The sequence below is a fragment of the Lipomyces oligophaga genome, assembly GCF_038497815.1.
Source record: "Lipomyces oligophaga strain CBS 7107 unplaced genomic scaffold V1516scaffold_5, whole genome shotgun sequence".
Classification (NCBI taxonomy): domain Eukaryota; kingdom Fungi; phylum Ascomycota; class Lipomycetes; order Lipomycetales; family Lipomycetaceae; genus Lipomyces; species [Lipomyces] oligophaga.
The window spans coordinates 667,113-691,764 of record NW_027117789.1 but is presented as its reverse complement, the minus strand read 5'-3'; the positions used below and the strand labels follow the sequence as shown (position 1 = coordinate 691,764).

The following is a 24,652-nucleotide window of genomic DNA, read 5'->3' as shown; positions in this document are numbered from 1 at the left end:
AAAATGAATAAATCTCGAAAGACTGCAAGAGAAACTGTTGCCTCTGATGCACGCAGAACGAATCGCGCAGTCGCAATTTCGTCGTCAGTGGAAGATTCGCCAGAACCAGAGAACAGGATCCGTCTGATCAAAGTGAGTGGACTTCCAGCAGATGAAACGAAAGCGAACTACGAGTACTTGAATGCACCTGTTGGAGTTGACGAGGCGTAAGTAATTATCTGAAATTTTTAGCACCATTTTGAATGGCTTATTAACTGGGTGGTGTTGGATATAGTCAGGTTCTAGCAGTTTCACTCGAACGTTCTAGGAGAACTTGGCTCACCGGCTGCGCGTTCGAAACGTTCTGGAGTAGGCCGCAACGAGGCCGAAAGAACGGAGACGGTCAGAATGCGCGTGATCGAATGTCGAAATTTTGTGAGTGCAGAGCCCAGATTGGGCCTCATATATTCGATTTGCGGTTGTTCACGGCCAAAGATGAGTCGCAAAAGTATGAGTCGGCAGCACCTGCCGGCAGTAGTGCTTCCACAAATGGGAGTCCTGGTTTGACAGTCGTGTCATCACCTTCTCAAGGCAATATTCCTGCATCTGCGACTAATATTACTAGCAAGCTGCCGGAACCTGAGAATCAAAGCCATGCAGAGCGATCAGATCTTCCACTGTCAGCAGAAGGTAGAACAGATAATACTGCTACACCAAATAGCCCACCTGCCGACGTATCACGCGCAAGCAAGAACACGGAAATCATGCCGACTTCTCAGGAAAATCTGTCTACTAATCGTCAGAGTCTTCAAACCTCGAAGTCGGCTAATGAGCCTATGAGCACCTCTTCGTCCATTAACATTTCGCCAGCTTCAGATTTGAAACCAGGGTCCGACGCATTAGCGCCATTGAATAATCCGTCAACCTCGCACGTTCTTTCCGAGCCAGTTCCCCAGTCTACACCCGAGATAGAAACACATGCATCCCAGCCAGTATCTCAACAACCCATTTCGGGGGCATCAGTGACTCCGAACACTACTTCCTCAATCGCTTCTTCTCGCCCTATGACGCCGGTAGCTCCCCAACCGCCGCGACATCCCAACGAAAACTTGATTAATAGACTTCATGCACTTGCTCGAGCGGATGCCGCGTTTGGAGACCTCATGCGTTTAGTAGCATCAGGAAAAGCCTCGGCAGCGCAGATTCGGGAGTTCCAGATATATATCAACCAGAACAGCAACAAAGAGCCAATCATGACATATGGCTCGTCGGTCCGTCCTACGACACCGATTTATCGACCTGTTCAGCGTCCGATCCCGAGTCCACGGCCGAGATCAGAGCCGAAGCGGAAAGAGAGAGAGATTCCTCGTGATCAGACGCTTGTATTTGAATTCCGAGAAACTCCAAATGACCGCTATTTGTTTCCAAAACTTTCTTTGCTGGACTCGTTGCCAGATGGATCCGTAAGTTCATCATAGCTGGATATTGATTCATTCTGACAGAACTAGATTAATGTGTTATTTCTTGTTTTGAGTGGCGATCCGCCAGAGCTCGTCGAAGAGCCAACCGAGACTGGTTTGGAGAAGAAAACAAAGAAACGGAAGAAATCAAGTGTGCACACTAGCGAGGAGCACAGAAAAGTAGAACTCAAATACTACACACCCGTCCGGATCAGATTACTAGGGATTTCTAGACGACTGCACGAAAGCTTTCTCCGCGCGGTCAAGCCGAGACAGGAAGTTTTAGATCACATGCGTAAGATTACGGCAACGCTGCAACATAGCAAAGATTTTTGGATCTACTACGATGTAGACGCAAAGGATACAGAACTTTTAGATAAGTCTGTTGAACCGATTGGAATTAATCATCCAAATCTGAAAAAGAGACCCTGGTCTTCAATTAAAGACAAGGACAAGGAAGTAGTAAGTTGTCTTGATGAGCTTTCTTTGCAGTTAGTTAACTCTAACTAGGAAGAAAGCGTTGTTTTCATAAAGCATGTACCCTTGTAGGTATAATCGCTTCTGATTCAATAGGTTTTATGGATTTTTTTGGGGCTAAGCTATATATTTGACATGAGAAAGGCAAGCAAGTTCTATTCATAAGAGGACTCTATTTACAGAATGCTACGCTTGCCTCACATATCACCACAGAACATTTGCACTGATGTAGCAGGATATTGACCACACTAAGAGGATGCTTTGTTTTGCTTGAGTTTTATACTTTTCCAACTCGGGGTTATATGTTTAGTTTTTCAGCACACTTCAATTTTATAACTGACTTTGCGACCGAAAATATCTCAAACTACTGCTCTGCTTCTTGCCTCCTAGAAGTAGTAGGTCAAAATTTGAGTCTCCAGTATTAATTGGATAATAAAATAATGCAATGCAGTGGTTTATGCTCAAACCACTAATGTATAATGCCAATGTGAAATGTCCAGATTAGCTTGTCGAGTGGATTATCGTGCATTCTTTCATTTATTAGGTGAGGCTCCAAGACACCAAACTGTCATTTCTTTAAAGGAATATTTTATGGTGTAACTAGGACACACATTTTACGGAATTGCCTGAATATTCAGACTCTCTTGCAGCCCATCGGGAAAAATACACATCTACCTTGTGTTTCTCGGTAAACTCTACTCTCCACTCTGGACAAAGTAATTTAGGCGCAGTTTTCAGAACTCTCTAGAAAAAACGCTCACTTATAGTGTCATATTAGGTGTTAAGAGTTATTTTGATTTAATTTTCTTAATTGTTCCGATATCACTCTGTTAGCTGTGATGTCCCAATAGTGCTTTCATCTAATGAACTTCAATTCCAAAAGTATTTCAGTCAACAATATTTTAATAGGCATTTATCTACTGGTTTTCTGTTTCTTGATTGTTAGAACTGCGAACGCTGTTGTCTTTTCTATTTTCAGAACTCACTCACTCATTTGATGCTGATGGACTTCATAAAATGGCTTTAGTGGATTGGCAAAATGGTCTTCAAGAACTAGAACATGTGTCGTACTTATGCACTCAGCGAGGAAATTCTGCAGATTGATCTCTTCAGACTTTTGCATGTGGGATGGGCTACGATAACTAATTATGGGTATGAAGGTTGATAATACTCTTGCTTAATGAAATTAATTTATATGTTTATAAACATCTGCCTTATACAATATTTGAATTGCTTTCTTTACGGCCTTGTCCCTCCCTTTCTGCTATACATGATCCTCAAAATTCTATCTCAAGAGTTAAAGATCACTTAATTCTTCAGACCAGCCATATACAATTCTCAAATTAATTATGTTGTTCCATCGAATTTCCGATATCTTGGACAATTAGAATAAATAAATATCTGCGGACAATTGGATATCATATCCACTTTTGTTCGTAACCCACTAAGCATATCCTACTAGTCCACAGAAATCGATAGGTGAAGCATCAATCAACGTAGCAGCCCAAAATTCAGCTTTGCGTGATTTCTTCAAACTTCATCGAGAGCAAGAAGTTTTGATACCAACAAGGACTACTTTGAATTCCGCTTATATCGTATGTGGCTTTCTAAGTGCACAGAAGTGCTGGAAGAAATGGGAGTGAGTTTTTCTAGAAATAACAGGAGAAGCTCAACACGCAAAGGGGTTTTGTGTAATTTGGCATTTTCGAATTTGGCATTCATGAATTCCGTCATCTCACAAATAAAGTTATCAGAAAATTTAGATTTTTGAACTTCTTAAAGATTTTCACGAATTCTGAGCAATGTTTTGTTTATCTAGCGTGGAGAGTCGCTTCCAATTAATAATTTTACAACTCGACATCCTAATTAGGAATTTCTGCGGAGTAGGGTATGATCAAGTCCCAAATGTGCTAAATGTATATTTCACTTCACAGTTGTGTACATAGCCTGTGAATCTCCCAATATTTTTTTGGATTTGTTTGCAGGATTTGCCTAAAAAAAAATGAGACCGAAGCCATTCTATTAAGGATTTGATACAGAGATTCAGTCATGATTGTGAAGAAAAAGGAGGCGATAGTTGCCAAGCGGAGAAATAAGGTAATTTGCGGCTGGAAAGAGAAAGTTTGTTTCATTAAAGATGCTAAGTCAAGATAGTTTTTATCGTTTCGCGAGAGAGTAGATAGGATAAAAATTGATCCGCTTCGGAAATCGAAGAGACAAGATGAATTAGACGGAAAAGTACGACGCAATGCCACGAAAAGACATTTCAAAGTTGTCTAACAATTATATAGGAGACCGAGTCGTACCTACACGTGGGATTGCAAAAATGGAAGGACTTGAGTACTAGTGCTGCGTTTGTTCAGTTCAATACAGATGCTTCGCCTATTGCACAGTCACTTCCACAAGTCATGTATCATAAATCAGAGATATTTAACTATTTGGAAAGTGCAATTTTGATCCAAGATCGGTTTGGTTTGCAACCTTTACTAGAGTATGCGCATGGCCACCTACAATGGAAGATCAAATTAACTAAACTTCATCTAGTTTGTTAGTCCAGTTTGCACATGACCTTGGTCCTGTCTTCGAAGAATTTTTCCCTCGAACCGTGGGTTTTCTCATCACAGTAGCATCTCATGAGGAGCTAGAAGTAGTTGAAGTAAGATCTCAATTTACTTTTATAACTGGCATGCTAACTTTCTCAGTGGACTTTTAATTGTATGGCATATCTTTTCAAGTATCTCTACAGATCTCTTTCTACAAAACTTTTGGATACATTCGAGTAAGATAAAATCAGAAAACATATTTGTAAGCTGAAGCTAATTTATACTAGCCTGATTTGCCCTTTGTTCTCGCAACATGAACGACGACCATACCTTGCTCGATTTGCTGCAGAATCGTTTTCGTATTTCGTTCGAAATGCGAAGTCTGTGGATTTTTTTATTCCTCATATCTTCGAAAAACGATCGGAGTTGAACTCAAAAGGATTTGATACTGCGATGACAGTCATGCTTGCGGAGGCAATGAAGGGTCCGGATAGTACGCTCCATTCAAGAGCTGCTCGACTATCAACAAGATTGCATGAATATTGTCTAGATACGAGCTCAGAAAGTAATTATTATATTTTTCTGGATGTGCTTACTGATGTTTTACATCATGTCAATCATGAGACTTCCACAGCACTGTATCATTCAAGCCTGAAATTTCTGAAAAGTCAACTTCAATCAACTGAGATTTCTCCAGAAATAATTTGCATGATTACCAAAGAACTTGTACTTTTAGTTGGACTTCGAAAAGGATCTCGGGTTCCTTCATGGGTTGATATCAACGAGATTTACGATCTTTTAGCGTCTAGACTGACTCAATTCGATAATTCTTCTTCTAGAGATCTAGCGACTTGGGAATTTTGCAAGCTGGCTCAAGAAAAATTGCAATTTTATCCGGATCTAGAGGAATCTGAAGTCACTAAAGTCATTGACTCTGTTTTCAATCTATTTGTAGGTTTCCAATATTTCTAATATCGATCTCCTGCTCCGACTAACTAAACTCTAGAACGGCGAATATTTTATACCTTTTTCCGACCTTAGCCTTGAATTTTCCAATGCCAATGATCATTTCAAGATTCTGTCTTTGTATATGCAGCGTTTTTTAGAAAAATCTGTTTCTCTCGACGGTTACAGTTTTATGGCTTTGACCGAAATTGCGCAGCATCCTTCGATATCTGTCCAAGGTACTAAACTTGTGAAGAGCCATATTTTACAATATCTGCAATCCGCAGCAGGCTTTTTCAATAAGAATGATTATAGTGATGGCAACGATATTCTAATTCTAGAATCAACCGTAGATTTAGCGCTCAGCTTACTCGGCTCTACAAAAGATCTTTGTGAACCAAGTGTGAGGCTATTCATGAATCTATGTCAGAACGCTAGTTCGGACCTATTAATCGGCATATCTGGAAAACTCCTTTCGTTAATTTCTGGCTCAGTGGATCCTAGATTCGACAATAATCTAATTACAGCGATCCTTACTGCTTGCAAGTCGCAGTGGGACACTTTAAGTCGCAATTCTTCTTTTATCTTTGGATTTACGAAGTTTTATAAAGCGGCAGCAACAGTTCAAGCTGATCTAAATCAGTTGGATATATATCTTACCGAAAACCTACACAAGAATTTAAAGAGTGCCGATCCGAAAATGAGACTAGCGACTTTGAAATTGCTCGGTTTACTCATGCGAACTGATTCGGATTATATAACTGAGATGCTCAATTTATGCTTGAAAATAGAAGAAACTCCGTTCGAAGTTTCTACCGTGCGAAATATCACAATGAATATCCGGCGAATAGTAATCGATTTTCCTGGCCTTGAAAATAAGAATTTTCAGAAATATATGATTAACTACGTATTTGGTAAGTCACTGATAAACGATAAATATGACAAGAATTTAACAATGCATAGGATTGATCAAGTCGCCATTTCAGCCTATATGGCAAGAAGCATCGATTACGTTTTCCAAAATTGTATCTGGCCACAGAGAGGATGCTTGGAATTTAATATTTGATTCGATAGTGGAAGATTCTAAGCCAAATTTGGAAATAGAAGAAGATTTCAGCCTCCTTGAACCTTGCTCTGCTTACGATTTTAAATGCACTACTGTGCAAAATTTAGAAGACATTGCCTCGCGGAAGATCATCAAGAAAAATCAGTGGCTGATTTATATCGCAAAGTGTCAACGACAGGTATTTACTTTTTAAGATGGTCTGAATACGACTTCTAACTCCAAATTAGGCAAGGTTTGTTTCAAAAGTTGACCATAAGCTCTTTAGACATCGCTGTTTTGATGTGCTAATGAAAATTGATCGCCTAGCTGAATCTCACTCGCACTCGTTGATTCCGATTTTCCACTCATGTGCACATGCTTTTGGACCTCAAAAGCCTCTCTTAATCGATTTATTGAAGCTCTTTGCAATGTTTAATAGGCCTGCCAAAACTCTTTCAGAGGGCGATGTTTATTATGAGATTACTAGATTACTTGCGAATCCGGATTCGGAAATCCAGAAGCTGGCTCTTTCTTGCATTTTTGCATGGGGTAATGCATCAATTAATTTGTATAGGGATCATTTAGAGAATCTTCTTGGTGGTCAGGCCTATCGAGATGAACTTAGTAAACTAGTATCGTCGAATGCCGAAGATTCAGTTATTTCGGCCGAGCATGAACATTATGTTGTTCCATTGATAATCAATATTCTGTATGGATGTGCAGTTGGGTATTCTGGAAATAGCACGAAGGCTAAGGCGAGTAATCGGAAAGCAATTATCTCCGCGATCGGCAGCCTATCAGAAAGTTATATTAGGCTCTTTGTAGATTTGGCTGCAGATGGCGTACCACCTGAAATTTTACTGGATTTTGACTCGGAAGAATTATCGATTCCGAATTACTCACAGATCGAAATCAGTCAAGGCATGCTCCGTCGAATAGTTGGTTTTATGACAATGGCGGAGGACATTTTAGATATTCTTAAGGGCAAAATTGGAGAGACTGGTGATATTCTCCTGCGCTACATTTTGTCATGTATCGAATTTTGCAGGCTAGCGGGAAGAGAGGGAAATATGCCAATAGAGCATCTCTCTGCGCTAAGAAATGGTCGAAGTCTGGGATTTAAGTGCTTATCTGTTTTGTTCCAAAAATTTCCGGAGATCGACTGGCAATTATACCAGGACTTCATTTTGAGTGAAATCATTCGACCTCGAATGGATCATTTCAATGATGAAAATTCTCAGGAAGTTTCGCCGATCATGAAATTGTTTTTGATTGCTAGTCAATCTAATGAGTTGATTCACTATTTGGCTGCAGATAATTCGTTGGTTTTGGCTGTTAATGGTCTGTTAGACTCGACTACGAAAGATGTGGTTTTGCTTGCAGCAATTCAATTCATGACTAATTTAATGGATATCCAAACCGGAAATGCAAGGGATAACATCAAGGAGGTTGCAAGAAATATTGTCAAATCAAATATGTCAACATTTTTACCCAGGTTTGTTAGGACACTTTCATCTTCTCGTAACACTGAGGTTGTGCAGTCTGGAATTTCAGCTTTGCGGAAGATTATCAGTTTATTCAACCGGGAACTCATTGAAGATGAGTTCTTGTTGGAGCAATATGTGGAGATGTGCATGACTGGTGTAACATCTTGGAAGAACAATGCTTTGTTTATTGCTGACGTGTTCGAAGTATTGTCCGTTCTGGTTAAATCGCTGAAAAATAATATCTTGCTTCGGAAATGCTATGGAGATCTGTGTCCGCTATTACAAACTGTTCGTGAACGGCATACTCGAACAGCACTAATCAATATTTTTGTCGTCATTGATTCAAAATGCCCTGATATTGGGTTCATTGGGGAACTACTTCAGAAACTCAATTCTTATGCCGCGGTTCGAATAGATGAATATAATTACGAATCAAGGTTTGAAACATACGCCGCCATAAATACCGATCTCTGGAAAACATTCTCTGTGATTCAGTGGACTCCATTATTACATGACTCCATTTTCTGTTTGGCAAATTACGAAGATATCGCGCTAAAAAGGGCAGCTTCCTCGACCTTGCAGCGATTCATTCAAGTCACTGAGAAGAAGGCTATGACTGAGGATTTAGATCGAGTTGAATTTTACTCTCTGATGGAGCTTACTCTTGTTCCTGGAATCCGTCTGGGTCTTCGATTAGAACCAGAGATTCCTCGTTACGAATACATCAATATTCTGAAGCTACTAGTTCAGAAATCACTGGCTTTTCCCACTATCAAAAATCTTGAAGTCCTTCTCAAAGATGGGGACGAAGAAGCTGACTTCTTTTCAAACATTGTACATATTCAGTCACATCGTCGGCAAAGAGCTATTTACAGATTAGGTCAAACTGCGTTGGTGAATGATCTGGGTGATTTTAACATAGCACATTTCTTACTCCCAATTTTGGAGCACTTTTTGCACGATGTCACACAAGTCACGATAAATATGGCTGAAGAAGCCATCAGTACGATAGGAAAGCTTTGTCTTAACCTTTCAATGAATCAATACCAAGCCGTCGTTCGACGCTCAGTGATCAACTTGGATAAGTCACCGGACAAAGTGCGATTTTTTACTAGGCTGTTGGATTCCGTTAGCGAGGCGATATATTTGCGATCGCAGTTTAGTGAGGAACAAAAAAATACCATTCAGCCTCGTCCCTATAATCTTAAAAAGATGGATCAGTTTCTCAGTAATGAAATCATTCCGAGATTGCACTCTATACTGCGGCAAGCAAATGACAACAATTTAAACTCTGTGGTTGGAATTGCTGTTCCAATGATCAAATTTCTTTGTGGAACTTCGCAAGAGAATATGGAAAAACTCCTTTCTACAGTGATTTTGGAGCTATCTCATCATCTTAAGCATCGACTGCAAGATATTCGAGACGCAGTGCGAAAGACGATTTCTAGGATTTGCATATTGGTTGGTTTGAAGCATTTGAACTTAATTCTAGACCGTATGAAGTCAGTACTAGTTAGAGGGTCGCATAAACATATTTTAGCGTTCTCGGTTCATAGTTTCTTAGTTGCGCTAATGACTGCTGATTCCAGTTTAGTTGCCGCTTCTCTTCATGGATCTCTGGATAACTGTGTGCGAGCCATTGCGGACATTGGAATGGATGATATCTTTGGGATATCCGGTTCCGAGAAAGACGCGGAGGAATATCGAAGTAAGGTGATTGAAGTGAAGGAACGTAAGAGCTATGACTCGTTTGAGATTCTGGCAATTAATATTTCTATCACAAAGCTAGACGAGTTGATATTGCCTATTCGCCGAATTCTGCAAAATGAAACGATTACGCTGCGTATGGAGCGCAAAATCAATGATTTGTTACGACGAATAAGTAACGGTCTTGCAAAGAATGAAGAAGGTAATACGCATCAAGTAATTGAATATTGTTTGAGGATTTGTCAGGAGAAACCAGAAGAATCAAAAAAGGCATCGGAGCTGATCTCTGAAAGGGAAAAGCGGTTTCTCCTCACCAAAAGAGCGCGGATTGCACGGAATACAGTAGAAAATTTACATTTCATTCAGCGATTCGCTCTGGACGTAATAAAAAATTGTCTGCGGAAGAACCGGCAGTTGGTTGAAGGCTTTGAACTCCAGGAATTTGTCCAGTCTTTTGGTCCGTTTTTAAGATCTGAACATGAAGATATCCAGTTGTCGTCTCTTCGACTTCTGACAACAGCAGCTAAATATTCGTCATTACTTGAAAAGCTGGATACAAGATTTCTATTTACTTATGTGGTCGGATTGATTCAAAGTTCTACGTCGACTATTTCTGAAACCTGTCAGACTGGACTGAAACTTCTGGCGACGTTGATCCAGAAGAAACAGTATACCAAAGATGACGAACGGTCAATAGGATATATAGTTGAGAAAATTCAGCTTGATTTTGTCGAACCCGACAAGCAGGCGCATTCGTTTGCGTTTATCAAATCATTATTGCAGCAGAGAATCAAAGTCCCAGAACTATACGACGCCGCGGACAAGATCCGCGAAATCATGGTCAACAGTCAATTGAAAAGTACACGGGAAGTCTGCAAGTCGCTGTACTGCATGTTTCTCCTGGAATTCCCGCAGGGTCCCAAAAGAATGAGTAAGCAAATGCGCTTTTTAATCCACAATCTTGATTATCCACATGCCTCGGGTCGAGAAACTGTCCTAGAAGTTGTGTACGTGCTGTTATCCAAGGGGTCAAGCGCGAAATCGGAGGTGGTGCAAACTATCGTTGAATTATTTTTCATTCCGTTGATAATGACGATGGTCAACGATGACTCAGAGGATTGCAAAGAGATGGCACTATTATTATTCCGGTCGATTGCACAAAAATCGTCGGTGGCCAATTTGACTGCGATGGAGAAAAGCTGCTCAGAGTGGCTCCAACAAGGAGAATCACCTGCATTGGTTGATGCTGCAACCAAAGTTTCAGAAATACTGAACAGCATTAATTATGATCTGGACAAATAGCTTTTGCATTTACAATAGATGTTTTATAAATTGTTTGATTACTGTAAATTCAAGTCAAGTATAAGCGTGACATGAACGTATTATTTTCCTCTGAGGTAGCCGCTAGCAATGAAGAGCACTCGTGTCGAATAGCTTCCACATATTCTTTGACTGCCTTCGATTCCAAATCCTCCCTAGCCTTTAAAACGTCGATGACAAACTGTAATGGCGCATCGGGGAAACTTTCTTTGAGATTACGAAATTCCTCGACAACAGCATACTTATCTCCAGAAATCAGACCCATGAGGACCTCAATGCCGACAAACTCAGCTTCAATATGTTCCTTATCCGTGAAACGCGAGAAAAATGGGTACAACAAAGACACGTCGCCTTTGATTTGATCAATTGATCGTGCGGATAGCGACGCATTTTTATTGCGGCTAACAGCACCAAGATAACCGATCAAGGTTGCATCTAGAAGATCGTCAATGTAGATCGAAAACAAGTCTGGATTCAGATGTTCCATCAAGTCGACGTTGTAGTCTTCAAAAGTTCGGATACATTCTTGAATATAAACACTGCCACCTTGAGGCGGAACAGAGCTTGTATCGGATGACACGGGTGATGGGTTGTGCCAGCTAGGTCCAAACAGATTCACTAGTGAAGGTTGGATGTCGTAAATAACCATACCATTGATAATTTCCCCGATACATGACTTAGCAGTGCTGATGAACCCATCCATGGCATCCTCTAGCTCTTGGATCATATGTGATTGTTTGACTCGGTCTTCATCAGAATGAACTAAAACATCCACATTGGTTTCGATCTGTCGCGATATAATGCTCTCGGTATAATCGGCACCACGAACCTGATCGTTGGCAACTGCAATACAATACTCTAAAAGTCCGCCGGGCACATCATCCGGACTTGTATTAGACTTGTCGATTTCTGTATGAATTGCGGCCACCCACTTTTTTTGTCGTACCAACAGCTGTCGTTTAATTTCCGTAACGACTCCATCCACGACCCTGATTTCATCAGATTCTAAACTCACAGATATCTGCTGATTCAGCATTTGAAACGCAATTGGAGTATTAGCACAGCCGTATTTTGACTCAGGATCGAGTTCTGGCGGTGACTTTCTTTCAACAAACTCCTTGAATTCAGAGCGCATTAGTGATTGTGTCCATTCATCAATCTTCAGACAGATCAGTCGCATATAATCGCCAAGAATCTGATCTTCCTGGCCGTCCAGAAGAGGAGGCACTAACTGCTTGCGAGCAATTTTCAGTTCATTGGTCATGGTATCATTATACTTTTGAGCCCAACGCACAACCTTAAGCAGCACTCCAGCTTCTGTGTCTTTGGTCACGAGTGATTTCATTAGTAAATACATTTCTTGATGGTAGGCAGCGATGAACCGCTCGGCAATCTGCCATCGCTCTGGAACACATTTCGTCAAATCTGTCTTTGCAAATAAAATATCCCGAGTAACCCAATATAAGTTATCTAACAGTGCTCCAGGGTCGTCAGGGAAGGATTCCACACAATTTCGAAACACATCTTGCGCACCGAGCCGAATGCAGCCGGTCAATTTGTCGACATAATTGCGAGGCGTCCGGTAAGCACCTGCTCCTTGAATATTAATCCGTATAACACTATCCGTTCGTGAACGGGCCGATGTCGGCGACTTAGCTTTCGCATCCAAACACTCGTCTACTTCGATAACCTTGGCCCATCTCACTATGAGACTAGCGTTTCCCTCCCGAAGAACCTCGAGAAGATTCTGTGCAACATCAAAAAGGATGTTGTCAAATTCTTTCACCAAATCGTCCAAAAGCGAGAAATGAGTAGTTAACGTAGCTCCAAGGTCTGCTCCGGTCTTCGTGGCTTGCGCTATTGTTTGATCTCTAAAGTCCCGTAAGCGCGAAAGACGGTGATGGATCGATAGAAAATTCGTCATCGGACCAAAAATATCTGAAAACGTTAAATCATGAACATTATAAATAGTAGTAAATTCACAATAAATACCTTTGCCGTCCGCGGTAATCATACTTTCGATCTCTTCGACTTGTGCTGGTAGTTGCTCTAGATTGCGGATCACATCTTCGACGGCTAAAAAATTGTGCCGGACTCTAGTCACCCTACTAATCTGTTCAAAATCAGGGACGACGGAGCTAGCCTTTCCGAACAAAGCATTGAGCTGCGGAATCCCGTCAATGTCCGCATCTTAAAAGGTTAACAGATACATACATCACCTAGCTGGTCTCCAAGCGAAGATACAGCGGTTCTAGCGTCAAGAAGATTTTTAACTCCACTCTGACCGTATATTAGGTTTTATCATCTTGGATGCTTAAAGAACAGCGCAGACATACCAGGGTCAGATTGAGCTGGGTCTGAACACCGCTCTTGATTTGAAGGTCAATAGCAGCTTTATCTCGTTGAAGACGTTCTTTCAGTGACGGAATCTTCGGCAAATCCTACCACCATTAGATATTGAAGCAAACAACAGTAGACAGATATCAACATCATCATACATCAGGATACCGCAGAAGCTCAGCCAAACTAAGAAAAATAAGTCAGATCTAGCCAGGCTAGTCAAAAGATTTCTCAATAGCTACCTGCTAATTGCACTGCCGCTTTGATCGCCCATGCTGGGACGAATAGAACAGATCACACAATCACAATGGAAACACTTCTGATTAAAATATACCCGGAAATTCTGATTATCCGCAATGTAAATTGAGCAGCGGAGTCCAGGTTAAGCTGAGACAAACTGTAGTCAGTTCTGATCAAGACCTTACAAGTTTCCCCAGTCTCAGAGAAACGATCACGTGATATAAGGGAGATAGCCCGACGCGTTCAGGGACGCAACAGACCACGCGTAGAAATTCCTTGATTCGTATGAACATGATTTGGAGAAAGCCTCCAGGGTGAAATGGTCAGTAATTTACTTTCTGGTATGTTTTGCTTTTTACAGAATTACTAATTTGAACGCAAAGTCGAAACAACGCAATTTTAGAGAAGAATCGATGGCTAGAGGGAACAAGAAGCGTGGCAGTGTGTCGAAGAGAATCACGAAGGATGATTTGCCAGCAAATGCGCGAGTTACTAAAAGTTTATCACTTAAAATTTCTGGATATTTGGATCCACAAACTGAGAAAAATGATGTCAAAACTCGAAGTCATCTGGAACAGGAGAATATAGAGAGTCATAGTCGTTTGCCCCGAGTTGAGCCGATTATCAAGAAAGTGAAGCAGTCGATTATAGAGCATGAATGGAAATCTTTGCACGAGCCTACCCTCGAAGAAATTTCAGAAATTTTACGTAAAGAGTCGTTTGCAGTCTACGAAGCATTCAGATCGGAAGCCAAGCAACGCCAATCTCAAAAGCTTTTAAGTAAGCTCACTGCTACGTGAGTGACTCAGCGCGATAATAATCCACTTTCTGATATTTTTCAGGCTAAACCGTCGGCTCAGAAGATTGCCTGTTCCGCGCAATGCTAAGGACTGCAGCTTTCGATATGACAAGATAATTGATCGAAACGTTAGTGAGTACTATTACTCAAGCTGCAAAGTTAACTGACGTCATCAGATACAATTAGAATCTAAGCTAGTAGCTTGTATGAATCAAATATCTACGCTCGAAGCGGAGCTTTGTAATGAACAAAAGCTTTTAACTCGGGATATGGATTATGCGGAGAGTCTGCGACGAAATGCTAGGGCACAAGAGACTGCGCGGGCTTTGCAACAGAAAAGGGTACAGTGTTGCGGTACAAGCCTGACAATTGACAGGGACTGATTTTCTTTTTTAGCTAAATCATCTTCTGCAGAACACTTTTGAAGCTTCTGAAAATGCAGATGACCCAGATGAGATCAATCTCACAACTACTAATGAATACAGTGTAGGCTATGACTCTTTCTTGTTCCCCTTCTTCCTCTAGGCAGTGTCCTCCGATACTAACAAAGGTATTAGAACCCAGAACTCGACCCAGACGAATCTATTCTACTGCTTGTGGACAAGCTTTCACCGCACATTTCCAGTATGAATGCAAATATCGGTGACCTCGATAGAGTCCTATCGCTCATACGCGCTATCACGTGTCTACAGTCCGACATGTGACCGGGGTAGAGGGTAGCACTATACTGGGAGACAGCCGTTGAGCTTTCTGTGTCGAAGTGCATATTGTGCTAGAATTAGATTGTTTTCCTCACTGCAGGAAACACGCGTTCGTGGGATCCGGGAAATTTCACGAAAGAACTTGTGTCGAACCAACAGATCGATTAGCGTATGAGCGACGCGGATAAGGAGGTTGGCTCAGGTGTAGGCAGCGGAACAGCGACAGGCACGCGGTCGTCAAGTATGGCGATGAAAGTCGACCGCCAAGCGGAACTGCAGAGGTCACCCTCTACTGATGGACCAAAAATCGCGGACAGCCTAGGTGGAGGCGGATGGATCAAGCTCACCAGTGATGCAGATCCGGATTCGCTGATTGGTGGTATCAAGCGTCGCGGTGAGTCGTTTGTGGATAAACCTAGCAAGTCGCCAGAACGACAGAACGATTTCAACTCCTCTCCTCAGAGTCATAGAGAGAGCGTGAGTGGTGGGAGTGGAGGAGAGTCACCCGAACTTACAGACAGCTCGAAAGGTCGGAAATATGCAGATAGTGAAAGTTCGTTACAAGTAGCTAAACCGACTAAAAGACGCAAAGTGGAGCATGCATGCGTTTATTGTAGAAGATCACATATGACATGTGATTCTGCACGTCCGTGTTCACGCTGTGTTAAGCGAAACATAGGCCATTTATGTCATGATGAGTCCAAAGACCAGAAACCACGGACGGAGAATTTAGGCGAAATCTCAGTGGCAAGTGAAAGCAAGTCCGAGACCATGAAACTGGAAGGCTCAGCTAAAGCGCCTGCAACTATTGGGATTTCCAGTCAAGGCACTTCTGCACCTTTATCACTGAATACCAGTGGAAATGTATCTCCAGAAGAATGGAACACGGCGAATAACTCGACAATTCTTCTTTCGAATTTGACACAGTATCAGCAACCATTATTCTATTCTGAGGGCGCCGGAAGCGAATTTTCTTCTTTGAACGATTTTTTAACATTGATGGATGATCCAGTCCCAAGAGCGGATATTTCAAAGGAGCGGACTGGGGTGAATTCAGACGCAGTTGTGCTATCCGGACAGACGAATATTGCTACAGCCGTATCCGACTCTGCCGTGCCAACAGCAAGCGCGATTCTCAGAGTAGGTGAACTACTAGAGGGCAATGAGGCGGCACGATTGTCGCAGAGTACGCCCAACCTTGGAGTTGAGCCTAAGATTAGCCATCTAAGTGCTAGGGCGAATGGGAATCTGACTTTGACTACGGGAACGAAGCCAGTACAGGTTCCGGAGACGGCGAAAGACAAATTTTTTTTGACGGCGGCTGATCCCGCCGATGGACCTGAAAGGACTCCAGAAGAACGCCTAAAACAAGTGATCAATGCTAAATTAGAGGCTGGTCTGCTGGCTCCGTTTAATTACGTGAAGGGATATGCTCGTTTACAAAGATACATGGATCGGCATATGGCGCCGGCCTCTAGGACCCGAATATTGAAGCCGCTGTCGATATTCAGGCCAGCGTTTCGCGCGATTGCCCAAACTTTGATTGACGTTGATCTGGTGCTTGTTGAAGAAGCTTTTGAGCGGATGCTACTAGACTATGACCGAGTGTTTACTTCCATGGCGATTCCCGCCTGTTTGTGGCGTCGTACAGGCGAGATTTATAGAGGCAACAAAGAGTTTGCGGCGTTAGTCGAAGTGCCAGTAGAGGAATTACGCGATGGACGGCTAGGAATATATGAACTGCTAAGTGAAGATTCGGCAGTGAACTATTGGGAGAAGTACGGAAACATAGCGTTTGACTCTGGTCAAAAAGCAGTATTGACCTCGTGTACATTGCGGTCGCGGGACGGGCGCACACGGCGAACATGCTGTTTTAGTTTTACTATCCGTCGAGACAGGTACAATATTCCCAGCTGTATTATCGGGAACTTCATTCCTATGCATGTCTAGGAAAAAGAGTAATTGAGTTGCTTGAAGTGGAAATTTTTGGCTGGAGTAAATTGGAACAGGATTAAAACAGGATTGGAACTGCTAAAAGGAAGGTGTAGACGCGGGACGTCTACAGCCCTGTTGTAGAAAATTGTTTTAGCTTTTTGTTTTTTGCTCAGACTCCTCCGCTTTTTCTATTGTATATATTTTTAAGTCTAGACTCAACAGTTTATTAGTCTCCACCTTCCAAGTGAATGTGCTGTACACGCGTTCAGGCACGCGTACGTGTCACGTGAAATGTTCTAAGAGAAAGTTCGTACTAACGTAGATTAGAACCGCAGAATTTTAGGCTTGCGCGAGCGGTCGAGACGGACTTCGAACTTCGCGAGAACGAGAAGTGAAGCAAACCTCCAAATATAGAGCAGGATTTGATAAGCTAAGTTCGAAGAGTTGACGGAGTATTGTGTTTTGGCTGTGCTCTGGCTGGACAAGTTCATCGATTGGCACCGCACATCTGAGGTCGAGGAATATTGTTGTTTTCGTGAGAGTTGTTGTGAACAATTTAAAAAATGGTTTTGCATGTTCGGCGGACGCAACTCGCCGGAATTATTGCGACGGTAATGATAATCGGACTACTTTTACTTCTTTTATTCGGCGAAAACGACCGGCATGGTTCGAACAGTCTCAAGTTTTTGACATCGCAATTGACCGACACGAATTTTGCGGGAGATCACCTGTCGCCTTTCCGGTTTGTCGCGAACGAGGTCGCTAAGCAGCCTGTGCTTATAGTATTTGGAGATTCCTGGTCAGATGACGCTACGAGACCGAATGTGCAACATCCGTCGTCAAAAGATTTTCCACGCGAACTACCTGACGATATGTTTTATCCCTCTGAAGATACTGAGAGTTCAGGTTTAGATGAAAGTGCAAATACAATGCAAAAACGTCGACAGCGTCGCTACGGCTTAGGTGCCGATGGTCGGTGGTCAGATGGTCAGATCTGGCCGGAATATCTTTGCAACTGGGCAAACTGTCATGACTATATCAATCTAGCCTATGGCGGGGCCAAAATCACAAATGAGTTTGTGCATTCTATGGTTCCGGACTTGACAGACCAGCTGGGCGAATTTTATAGAATTAAAAACAGTACGGATGATATTCCGCTGCGTACAACTCAAGACGTCCTGTCTGATAACCGGAGCATGCTGTTTTCTTTTTGGTTTGGTATCAACGATATCGTACAGTATATGACGATGCTTTCTTCGGTTGATGACCGAACAGATGCTGTGTCTGCTTCGTTATGGAAATTGTTTGACATGGCCGGTTCTCTGGCACTGCTATATCCGCAGTCTAATTTCCTGTTCTTCAATACCATTGACGTCACGATTCTTCCTGTGTGGAAAGAGAGGTTCACAGAGAGTGACGAGGCTATGCATAGATATAGAGAGGCAGTTCATCTTGTGCAGGCTTGGAGATCTGAATTTTTGATTCAGTTTGGCGCCTGGAATCAGACGCTGGCTTCTGCCCAGGCATTTGAATCGAACACTTGGTTTGCACGGTCCATTTCTGGGATCATGAACAATGGCTTCTCAGATGTTTCGAATCCCTGTTTCGATCATGACACGAATACACTTTGTAGTTCTCCGAATGAACATTTTTTTTGGGACCATGTCCATTTGACAACTGCCGCCCACAAGTCGCTAGCGCAGCGATTAAATAATCTGAATCTGTGGCCTTCGGTATCAAGGATTAATGAATACACTGGGATATTTGAAGATTTTTAGAAGAGGTTACAAGGAGATAGGGCGCAGGTGTGTCCTATTATCAGTAAATATACACAGCATGCATATTTGATATATCTGTTTCGCTTAGAATTAGTTTTCCGTGGGTTGGTTTGGGATTTTTTGCATCAATTTCGGCTTTTTTGTATGATTAAATTGTTTTGTTTTTTTAGCACGAATAGTATTATTTGATTATGAATTCAAATATCTCTCAAAAATAATGACGCAAGTATGAATAGAGAACTAGATTGGACCGAGATTCAGATAGCTGGGAGGTTGATAGAAATTGAAACAGATCTTCGTTATCCACCGGTATTCAAAATTTCTGGCAATAAATGGTGAAATAGTATTGTTGACAGGTCGAATTGCAGACAATGGCCGGGAATCTTAGATTTTCAGAGCCTGAAATTGGTGCGACAGATAGAAGTACGATCTGGTACTCATCCAAAAGTGATTTGGTTAGATGCTAACTGGTATAGAAGGGGGCATCGAACTTGAGACCTCGTTTCCTCCAAATACACAAGGAACACAAATGCCTCGAGAATCTCGAGCCGGAGGACTCGCAGAAAGAAGTAGAGTATGCATCGTGGACAATGAAGTGAATGTAGATTTAACCATATGCAGGCGAGATCCAGACAGCCTTCAAGTCAACCGGCAAACTATTTGGAGATGATGATGGGCTCTATGCGACCAGGTATTACGAAAATGGAGAGAAGTAGGGCTGATCGTACGAAGCGAAGACGAAGTGGAGATGATCGAGAGCAGAACTTTTTGGATGTGGATTCTAATGCATATAACCAAGTCGTGGTTCCCTCTCATAGGCCGGTGACCGTTAGCGTATCTGAGGACGATATAGAAGTGATCCCTTCAAGCGTTCCTGAAATGGTTGACTTAGAAGCAAATTCAAGTGCTATGGATACCTTTATTATATCTGAATCAAAACTTCGCCCATCAGATCAGTCTGAGACCTACCACCAGGATCAAGATAATGCAAACCATGACAACTACGAGCGAAACAGCACTGACAAGAATGACAAGATATCTTATTCAATAGAATACAGCTCGGCCATACTCCGTTCACAGCCTGCGCTTGGTAGTTCCGATCCAAGCCTGTGTACTTCATCAACCAAGAACCCGAACTGGACTGACCGTCCAAACTACAAAAGGTTCCGAAGAAGCAAGTATTTTCATAGCGACAGCCCACTATTGAGTACTCAATCAATGCAAAAAAATAAAAAATCAGTTTTATTGGTCGAACATAAAATCGAAGATTATGGACTTGGAGACGGTCAGTGTTTGATTTGTTACTTAGCCATTCGTAATTTATTAGGGCTGATTTGTTAGTTTATTGGGCAGATACTTTTGAATCCGGTTCGGTTAAACAGATTCGGACTACTAGATCAGATGAATCAAATTTTCAATATGAGAATCTTGTGTCTTCCGAGTTCCAAGACCGCGAGGATAGTCTTCGATTCCAAATGCCGGTCGGATCTGACCGGGACCACATTGCGTTAGGTATGCCGGATGTAATAGAACGCAAAGACCAAGCCGAGCAGACTGAGAACGGAGCCAATACGTCACTACAACCTCGGACAAATAAGTCTAAAGGTTTGGGAAATCAACGACAGCATAGCAAGAGCTTGCAGGCGACAATTCTGGCCGAACTCTCTAGTGGGGGATCTGACGACGACAACGACGATGGACTCAGATTCAGACTATAACTGTAACTGTATATACAATATCATACAAAACAAAAAAGCTATGATGAGGTCAAGTGATAGTCATCGAAGACCAGACCGTGACAATAACTCCGAAGTCATTTCAAGCTCACGCCGTCCTCGCGAGATATGAAACTTGATCGCGTCCTATCCCGTAAATTAGTCATCATAACTAATTATTTTATTTAACAAAAACTAACCAAATCCCGTTCATGTCGGTGTGCTTCGAATTGCGTTCGCGCCCAATGTGTCATTTCTGTTCTCGTGATTTTATCCGGCACTCGTTTCAATGAGCGCAAGCATAGTCGCCAGAGATGTAGAGCAGCAGATCTTTGAATAAACTTTTTAATCGTTAACTGCAAAATTCTCCAAGTCGACTTGTAAGGTGCTTACATGGGCGAGTGAAAGCTGTTCTCCTTTCATCATTTTGGCACTAGTAGATGTCGTGTTCGTCGACAGTTGCCGCGAAAACCTTGGTAAGGATATTATCCACATGGTAGAAGGCTATTCGGAAAATCGGACTATCGTGGATCTATGTCGTCCAAATATCAGCTAAAACATTTGAAAACATTTGCTAATTTCGTCGTCAAGTAATTTTGCGGCGGCGGATTTGAGAAGCTCTTGCGACTGATCCCAACCCAACTTCGTTCATCACTTACTTTTCAAGTGCACACTTGCTAGGCCTGGGACAAGAAAGTTGATATTTAGATGATTCTTCAATCCACTCAACTACCGGTTACTGTGACTGATGTACCAGGAGAACCTGTCGGAGAAGAATACGAAGACATTTTGCACACGTATGGACCGATAGTTCGTCGATTGACTTACGCGACGACAGCTGATTTGAATGAGGAGTTTGCTGGCCAGTTTGAGGTTCCCCGGAACTTCAAAGATTATCTAGTGATGTCAATTGTTAAAGCTGAAGATTTATTGGCGATTGATTTTTTGAATTGTTTTGAGCTACAGAAATTGAATATGATGCAGATGTATGCTCAGCATTCTGATTTGATTTGACTGATTTGACTGACTGATCTGATTGCTTAGGTACAAATTATCGAGCCTAGGATGGTCTAGCACCGACAAACTGCTTGAAATGAAAGAACAAGGTCTAATATACATTTTGCTGAAAGCGAAAGCATTTCCAGATCCAGGCGCATCGTCATTCTCAGCAGCAGTGAGGTCTGCTATGAAAGAAGCCACAGCCGAAGAAGACTCTGTCAGCGAAAAAGTGGTCGGATTTATAAGTTTTAAAGCTACTTGGGAAAACGAAGAGCCTGTGGTATATTGGTACGCGCTATAGGGCCTTGATTGGGCTTGTGAATGCTAATTCTTAGAAGCTACGAGCTGCAGTTGCGGTCGCAATTGCGAAACTTTGGACTAGGAAGGTATCTGCTAGATATCATTGAATCCTTTGGATCGAAGTCTGGACTTCCTAAATGTATGTTGACCGTGTTTGGCCATAATCCTGCTTATGAATTTTATCAGCGTCTAGGGTAAGATTTCGGTCCTAGAATATTGGCCATGCTGAACTGATTTGCATAGATACACGCCTACATCTTTCTCTCCAAAACCTACACAACTCCGTAAGAGGATCATTCCCCCATCATATTGGATTTTGGAAAAAGCTCTCTCGTAAAGATTTTTGGTATCCATTTCAAGACCTAATACCCCAACTACAGATTAGTGGTACAGACACTGTTTTCAGTGGTCAATGAATCCGAAACGATTTTATACAACTGTTATACTGCTTGAACAATGTCACTTTCATTTCAGCTCCTGAATGCTGTGTATTCTACCTTTTTCCTCCTTCTCCGATCCATTTAACCTTGCAATCAGCCTTTCATAGACATATTATCAATCACGTGACTTTGAGTTTTTTAGACTCGATCTACACGTGAAATTGGTGAGGACGCGTTAAACAAGGGAATACATTCTAGTTGCTCAGAGTCTGGTTTCCCCCCATTTTGTATCTGTGCCATTTTTATGGAAAATGTTTTCGAAATTCAAGGAATACTGTAAAGATACTTGGCGCCGAACGATAGAAGAAGTCGAAATCGACTCGGCACGTCGGTCTCGTCAACGAAGCGAAATTACAGCGCGCGCAAAGCGCAGAAGAACTAGTTCTTCATATGTGCAGGCACAGAGTGTCAGACAAGAACCTGGACCGGTGAATGCGTCTACAAATTTTGAATCGACGGCAAAGAGACGTAAGGTTGAAACAGGCTTAAAAAAACAAGAGTTTGCTGGTGGAAATGAAACTACGAACAGAGTTTTGACAAACGAAACTGTTCCTGATGAAAACAATTTCATAAACGTAAGATCCGGATCGCATTCTATTACCGAGGTCAGTAATATATCCACAACCGTTTCACAAATTGTTCCAACTGGACGGAATCTCGAAGCTCTGCTCTTTAGACGAATCAGATATTTAGAACTGAAACTGCAAGACGCAAACGATATGATTGAGAGGTTGAGGGACTCTCTGAGTGAACAGGACGACTTTATTAGGGAGATGGAGTTTGAAGCAAGTAGGATCGAAAGAGATTCAGGTGCAGAGAAAACTCATGATCTGCTTGAGATGGATCAAAGTATGAGGAGTGAGCCACCAACTGATCTGCCGATTCAGGTGTCGTCTGAGCCGGAGCTAATAAAAGCTGAGAAATCTCATTCTCAACTTGCTAGTTCTCCGGAATTGAATAGATCAGACAGCCTGGAATTAAAGACAACCAGGCACAATTCCATCAGTTCCGAGCATGATCAGTCGGTCGTTTCTGATCAACAGAGCTTGGAGCGCTCGGGTAGTCGGGACGAAGATGATGATCAAATAGATCAAGATGACCAAGAGGACAAGTTTGACCAAATGTCTCCTATTGAATTAGAGCAGATTTCTGCATTCATTGATCGGTCTTAGGTATGTTGCTGCTCCAGATATCTGGTCCGCATTGTTCTTGAGCTATATACCTAATTTCACAGCCAAATTGCGCTCTGCCAAAGCACTTTCTCTACTAGTACCATTATCATTATTACTACTATTGGGACAGACAAATCGTCTCTCGCCTCTCTTCTCCTGTTCTAGCTCGGTTGGATGACGGATCCCTCTGAACCTCGGCCCACGATCACTCCAAACTCTAACGTTCCGGACCCCTGACTCAACTGCACAAGCTTTTCGCGTTTATGTCAGATACGTCGATTATCACGTTCAACCCTGGAATAAGTCGGGCGTTTAGAGGAAAGAATACTCTTGGTGGAAGCTCAACAAATTCGATGGCAAGAGCTCGAGTCGAGGACCCCCAAAGTCGGTGAGAATTGACTTTTGTTCGAGATATTGAGTCAGCATTCTAATTTCTTACACCTCTTTCTGCATTAGACCACGCTGGCTTCATAGATTGTATCGACAACATAGACAGCAGAACTATTACTGATATACTGCACGGTACCGAATACGCGCAAGTTCCAATTATGTGGAGTTTGTCATCATTGTTCACGGCCTTTTCAGTCGTTTTTTGGGTGCTTAATTACAAAAACATTCCTCTAGTGTGGTAAGTGAACATGCACAACTCCGGGCGTCCCGGACGTCGCTAATCAGATTTAGGCATGGCAGATTTTACAGGTCCTTAGGTTATTACCTATTTATTCATAAGACGCCGTCGGAGGAAGTAGGCAACGTGTTCAGGGTCCGTACCTATACGACCCGTTCTCCAGCTATGGAGTGCGACTTGAACGGACACAAATCCAATTCAACGTACTTTTCTGACCTGGATATTGCACGGACAGATCTGATGGTTGATGTGTTCCGAAAATTGATCTTGGACCTTAAGAAGAGAGATGGTCGCTGGGTTTATATTCCTCTTGGAGCAGTTGCTTCGGTGTTTCGACGCGAAATCAAACCATACGCGTCTTACAATATCCGTAGCAAGATTGTCGGCTGGGATGACAAATGGCTATTTGTTGTGTCCAAGTTTGAGAGTCCGCAAACGAAGAAGCTGCACGCGATTTCGGTTACTAAGTACGTATTCAAGATGGGCCGCAAGACTTTACCTATTAGAGAAGCCCTTGAACGTAACGGAACTTGGTCTCCGGAAATCGAACGTCAAGGACGTGAAGGAATGAAATGGGTTCAAGGAATCGTAGATCTCGACCAGATAGAGGAAATGCCGTTCTGAGCTTGGCTCGTTCAAGTG

General features: G+C 42.3%; 11 protein-coding genes across 11 annotated transcripts; 9 read left to right on the top strand and 2 right to left on the bottom strand.

Annotated features, from left to right (window-relative positions):
- Positions 1 to 3: 3 nt before the first annotated feature.
- Positions 4 to 1,988, top strand: V1516DRAFT_664966 (uncharacterized protein; the record flags this gene model as incomplete). The annotated part of the gene is made up of 4 exons (XM_066920637.1): positions 4 to 206; positions 275 to 1,442; positions 1,488 to 1,901; positions 1,950 to 1,988. 4 exons carry the CDS (start codon positions 4 to 6, stop codon positions 1,986 to 1,988), a joined length of 1,824 nt encoding a protein of 607 aa, XP_066776806.1.
- A 1,920-nt stretch (positions 1,989 to 3,908) lies between these two features.
- Positions 3,909 to 10,983, top strand: V1516DRAFT_712612 (uncharacterized protein). Its single transcript, XM_066924290.1, has 9 exons — positions 3,909 to 4,013; positions 4,071 to 4,154; positions 4,208 to 4,407; positions 4,461 to 4,572; positions 4,619 to 4,695; positions 4,747 to 5,410; positions 5,466 to 6,318; positions 6,368 to 6,648; positions 6,698 to 10,983. Exons 1-9 carry the CDS (start codon positions 3,966 to 3,968, stop codon positions 10,943 to 10,945), a joined length of 6,567 nt encoding a protein of 2,188 aa, XP_066776805.1. The 5' UTR covers positions 3,909 to 3,965; the 3' UTR covers positions 10,946 to 10,983.
- On the bottom strand, positions 10,950 to 13,693 carry V1516DRAFT_677067 (exocyst complex component Sec6-domain-containing protein). Its single transcript, XM_066922524.1, has 6 exons — positions 13,546 to 13,693; positions 13,462 to 13,489; positions 13,300 to 13,404; positions 13,178 to 13,243; positions 12,956 to 13,127; positions 10,950 to 12,901 (listed from the first exon to the last, which is right to left on the bottom strand). Exons 1-6 carry the CDS (start codon positions 13,575 to 13,577, stop codon positions 10,995 to 10,997), a joined length of 2,310 nt encoding a protein of 769 aa, XP_066776804.1. The 5' UTR covers positions 13,578 to 13,693; the 3' UTR covers positions 10,950 to 10,994.
- Positions 13,694 to 13,956: 263 nt separating this feature from the next.
- On the top strand, positions 13,957 to 14,867 carry V1516DRAFT_686223 (CENP-Q, a CENPA-CAD centromere complex subunit-domain-containing protein; the record flags this gene model as incomplete). Its single annotated transcript, XM_066923655.1, has 4 exons — positions 13,957 to 14,339; positions 14,386 to 14,470; positions 14,519 to 14,683; positions 14,739 to 14,867. 4 exons carry the CDS (start codon positions 13,957 to 13,959, stop codon positions 14,865 to 14,867), a joined length of 762 nt encoding a protein of 253 aa, XP_066776803.1.
- Positions 14,620 to 17,241, top strand: V1516DRAFT_418883 (uncharacterized protein). Its single transcript, XM_066919007.1, has 4 exons — positions 14,620 to 14,683; positions 14,739 to 14,828; positions 14,900 to 14,984; positions 15,236 to 17,241. Exons 3-4 carry the CDS (start codon positions 14,973 to 14,975, stop codon positions 16,991 to 16,993), a joined length of 1,770 nt encoding a protein of 589 aa, XP_066776802.1. The 5' UTR covers positions 14,620 to 14,683; positions 14,739 to 14,828; positions 14,900 to 14,972; the 3' UTR covers positions 16,994 to 17,241.
- Positions 17,242 to 18,865, top strand: V1516DRAFT_418884 (uncharacterized protein). The gene is made up of 2 exons (XM_066919008.1): positions 17,242 to 17,253; positions 17,306 to 18,865. The coding sequence occupies exon 2, from the start codon at positions 17,542 to 17,544 to the stop codon at positions 18,754 to 18,756; it is 1,215 nt and encodes a 404-aa protein (XP_066776801.1). The 5' UTR covers positions 17,242 to 17,253; positions 17,306 to 17,541; the 3' UTR covers positions 18,757 to 18,865.
- A 28-nt stretch (positions 18,866 to 18,893) lies between these two features.
- On the top strand, positions 18,894 to 20,750 carry V1516DRAFT_677058 (uncharacterized protein). Its single transcript, XM_066922523.1, has 5 exons — positions 18,894 to 19,065; positions 19,125 to 19,179; positions 19,233 to 19,330; positions 19,378 to 20,041; positions 20,098 to 20,750. Exons 1-5 carry the CDS (start codon positions 18,985 to 18,987, stop codon positions 20,472 to 20,474), a joined length of 1,275 nt encoding a protein of 424 aa, XP_066776800.1. The 5' UTR covers positions 18,894 to 18,984; the 3' UTR covers positions 20,475 to 20,750.
- On the bottom strand, positions 20,535 to 20,966 carry V1516DRAFT_664960 (uncharacterized protein; the record flags this gene model as incomplete). The annotated part of the gene is made up of 3 exons (XM_066920636.1): positions 20,535 to 20,618; positions 20,672 to 20,812; positions 20,865 to 20,966. The coding sequence occupies 3 exons, from the start codon at positions 20,964 to 20,966 to the stop codon at positions 20,535 to 20,537; spliced, it is 327 nt and encodes a 108-aa protein (XP_066776799.1).
- Positions 20,967 to 21,374: 408 nt separating this feature from the next.
- V1516DRAFT_625295 (uncharacterized protein) lies at positions 21,375 to 22,107 on the top strand (the record flags this gene model as incomplete). Its single annotated transcript, XM_066919699.1, has 5 exons — positions 21,375 to 21,457; positions 21,516 to 21,629; positions 21,693 to 21,758; positions 21,809 to 21,964; positions 22,014 to 22,107. The coding sequence occupies 5 exons, from the start codon at positions 21,375 to 21,377 to the stop codon at positions 22,105 to 22,107; spliced, it is 513 nt and encodes a 170-aa protein (XP_066776798.1).
- A 217-nt stretch (positions 22,108 to 22,324) lies between these two features.
- On the top strand, positions 22,325 to 23,844 carry V1516DRAFT_419439 (uncharacterized protein). Its single transcript, XM_066919009.1, has 3 exons — positions 22,325 to 23,382; positions 23,445 to 23,770; positions 23,839 to 23,844. The coding sequence occupies exon 1, from the start codon at positions 22,462 to 22,464 to the stop codon at positions 23,380 to 23,382; it is 921 nt and encodes a 306-aa protein (XP_066776797.1). The 5' UTR covers positions 22,325 to 22,461; the 3' UTR covers positions 23,445 to 23,770; positions 23,839 to 23,844.
- An 86-nt stretch (positions 23,845 to 23,930) lies between these two features.
- V1516DRAFT_696284 (uncharacterized protein) lies at positions 23,931 to 24,634 on the top strand (the record flags this gene model as incomplete). The annotated part of the gene is made up of 2 exons (XM_066924033.1): positions 23,931 to 24,005; positions 24,113 to 24,634. 2 exons carry the CDS (start codon positions 23,931 to 23,933, stop codon positions 24,632 to 24,634), a joined length of 597 nt encoding a protein of 198 aa, XP_066776796.1.
- Positions 24,635 to 24,652: the final 18 nt, after the last annotated feature.